The sequence below is a fragment of the Triticum dicoccoides genome, unplaced genomic scaffold (genome assembly GCF_002162155.2).
Source record: "Triticum dicoccoides isolate Atlit2015 ecotype Zavitan unplaced genomic scaffold, WEW_v2.0 scaffold210576, whole genome shotgun sequence".
NCBI lineage: Eukaryota > Viridiplantae > Streptophyta > Magnoliopsida > Poales > Poaceae > Triticum > Triticum dicoccoides.
Genome location: NW_021238009.1, coordinates 1 through 1,498, shown reverse-complemented (window position 1 = coordinate 1,498; position 1,498 = coordinate 1). Strand labels below are relative to the sequence as shown.

The 1,498-nt window shown below is 39.3% G+C and overlaps 1 protein-coding gene across 1 annotated transcript; it reads right to left on the bottom strand.

Moving 5' to 3' along the window:
* Positions 1-109: 109 nt before the first annotated feature.
* LOC119345162 (putative receptor-like protein kinase At4g00960) lies at positions 110-1,362 on the bottom strand (the record flags this gene model as incomplete). Its single annotated transcript, XM_037615351.1, has 3 exons — positions 953-1,362; positions 699-873; positions 110-377 (listed from the first exon to the last, which is right to left on the bottom strand). Coding segments are annotated over exons 2-3 (442 nt in total), but the record flags the coding sequence as incomplete, so codon positions are not given.
* Between the last annotated feature and the right edge of the window lie 136 nt (positions 1,363-1,498).

Below are 1,498 nucleotides of genomic sequence, written 5' to 3'. Positions count from 1 at the left end.
TGATAAGCCAGTGAATACTGGATCTTCCAAAAACAAAATAGCTCTAGTCAAGGCTCACATAGGTTAGACAGGAAATAGAAGAGGTGCATCAAATGCAAGAAGATCATACCAGTAATATGTGTATCAAGACTTCCATTGCTAATGTACTCTAAGCAGAGCAATCTTTCATTAATGTTGACCAAGTCATTTTTTCCTGTCGCAGCCACTTTTATAGATGTCTGATGTGTATTAGAGCAGAAGCCAAGAAACCGGACTACATTTTCATGATTAGTTTTCACCAGGCTATTGAACTCCCGGCGGAATGCCTTGCCATCAATTGTGTACTCATTCACATATATCCTCTTCACAGCAACAGGTTTCCCACTTTGGAGTACACCCTGTAGTCAGCGTTTAAAAGATGCTTAGCGCTACAATACCAAACAGACCGCCAAAGTTCAGCCTCGCACCTTTTTTGGGGTATATTAGTTTAGGGTAAGTCAAAATTTATAAATGTTGGACCAAATATATAAAAGTAATTGCTAAGACGTACTTTTTAGAAAATTTATGTATAAAATTTGGCCAAACTGTACAAATTCTGGATAATGACGTTGACAGCTAATACTCAATATATCTTGGAACAGAGGGGGTACTTTTAATTGAAATAGCGATAATTTACCATACTCGAGATCTTTATGAATTTTCTAAATGGTAGGTTGTACCTTGTAAACAGCTCCAAATCCACCCTGGCCAATTTTTCTATTTTCAGAGAAATCATTCGTGATGTGCTGCAACAGTGGTAATGGAAGATCCTTCGGGTCCTCGACTCCGTTAAGTCTACGCTCCAGCACAGTTTCGTCCACTGTTCTATGCTCTAGCAGACTTCCATCCTCCATTCTGTGTGCACGGTGTTATTAAGCGCTAAAGCATGGAAAGTTAGTTTACTTGCATAAATTAGTAGCAAGGAAATACGTACCTCCTGAAGATTTAGCCCTGAAATACGGGGCTAGTAAATTTGCAACCTGGGAAGCACAAACAATATGCCAAGGTATTTCTTAAAGATATATGCAGTGGACGTAATCAATCGAGACTGATTGCTTCTACCAGAGATATGTACGTGTATATACCGTGGAACAGAGAGCAAACCAAAATGACTTTAGGAGATGGAGGAACCTGTTAGAATGGAAGCACTACTCTGGCCAGGAAAGAAGGCTTTCTGGAATGAAACAAACCTTGCGAGTACTGCACTATTTATCCTGGTTTGCGAAAGAAATACTTGACCAAGTCTACACCTACTGCTACTGGTCAACACACGATTCATAGAAAAATAATTGAAGGAGGTAAGACCCGTCCATGATGAATAGAATTCGGCTTCAAGGGTCGCCAAGTTCCTCCAAGTTGCTCAATAATTTTAGCTACATGCAGTGGTCCTATAGTTAGTAATTTATAATTCATGTACGTTTTCCCTAAACATCCAATGTTCACATGCACAAGGAAAAATTGTCCACACAAATTTTATCCA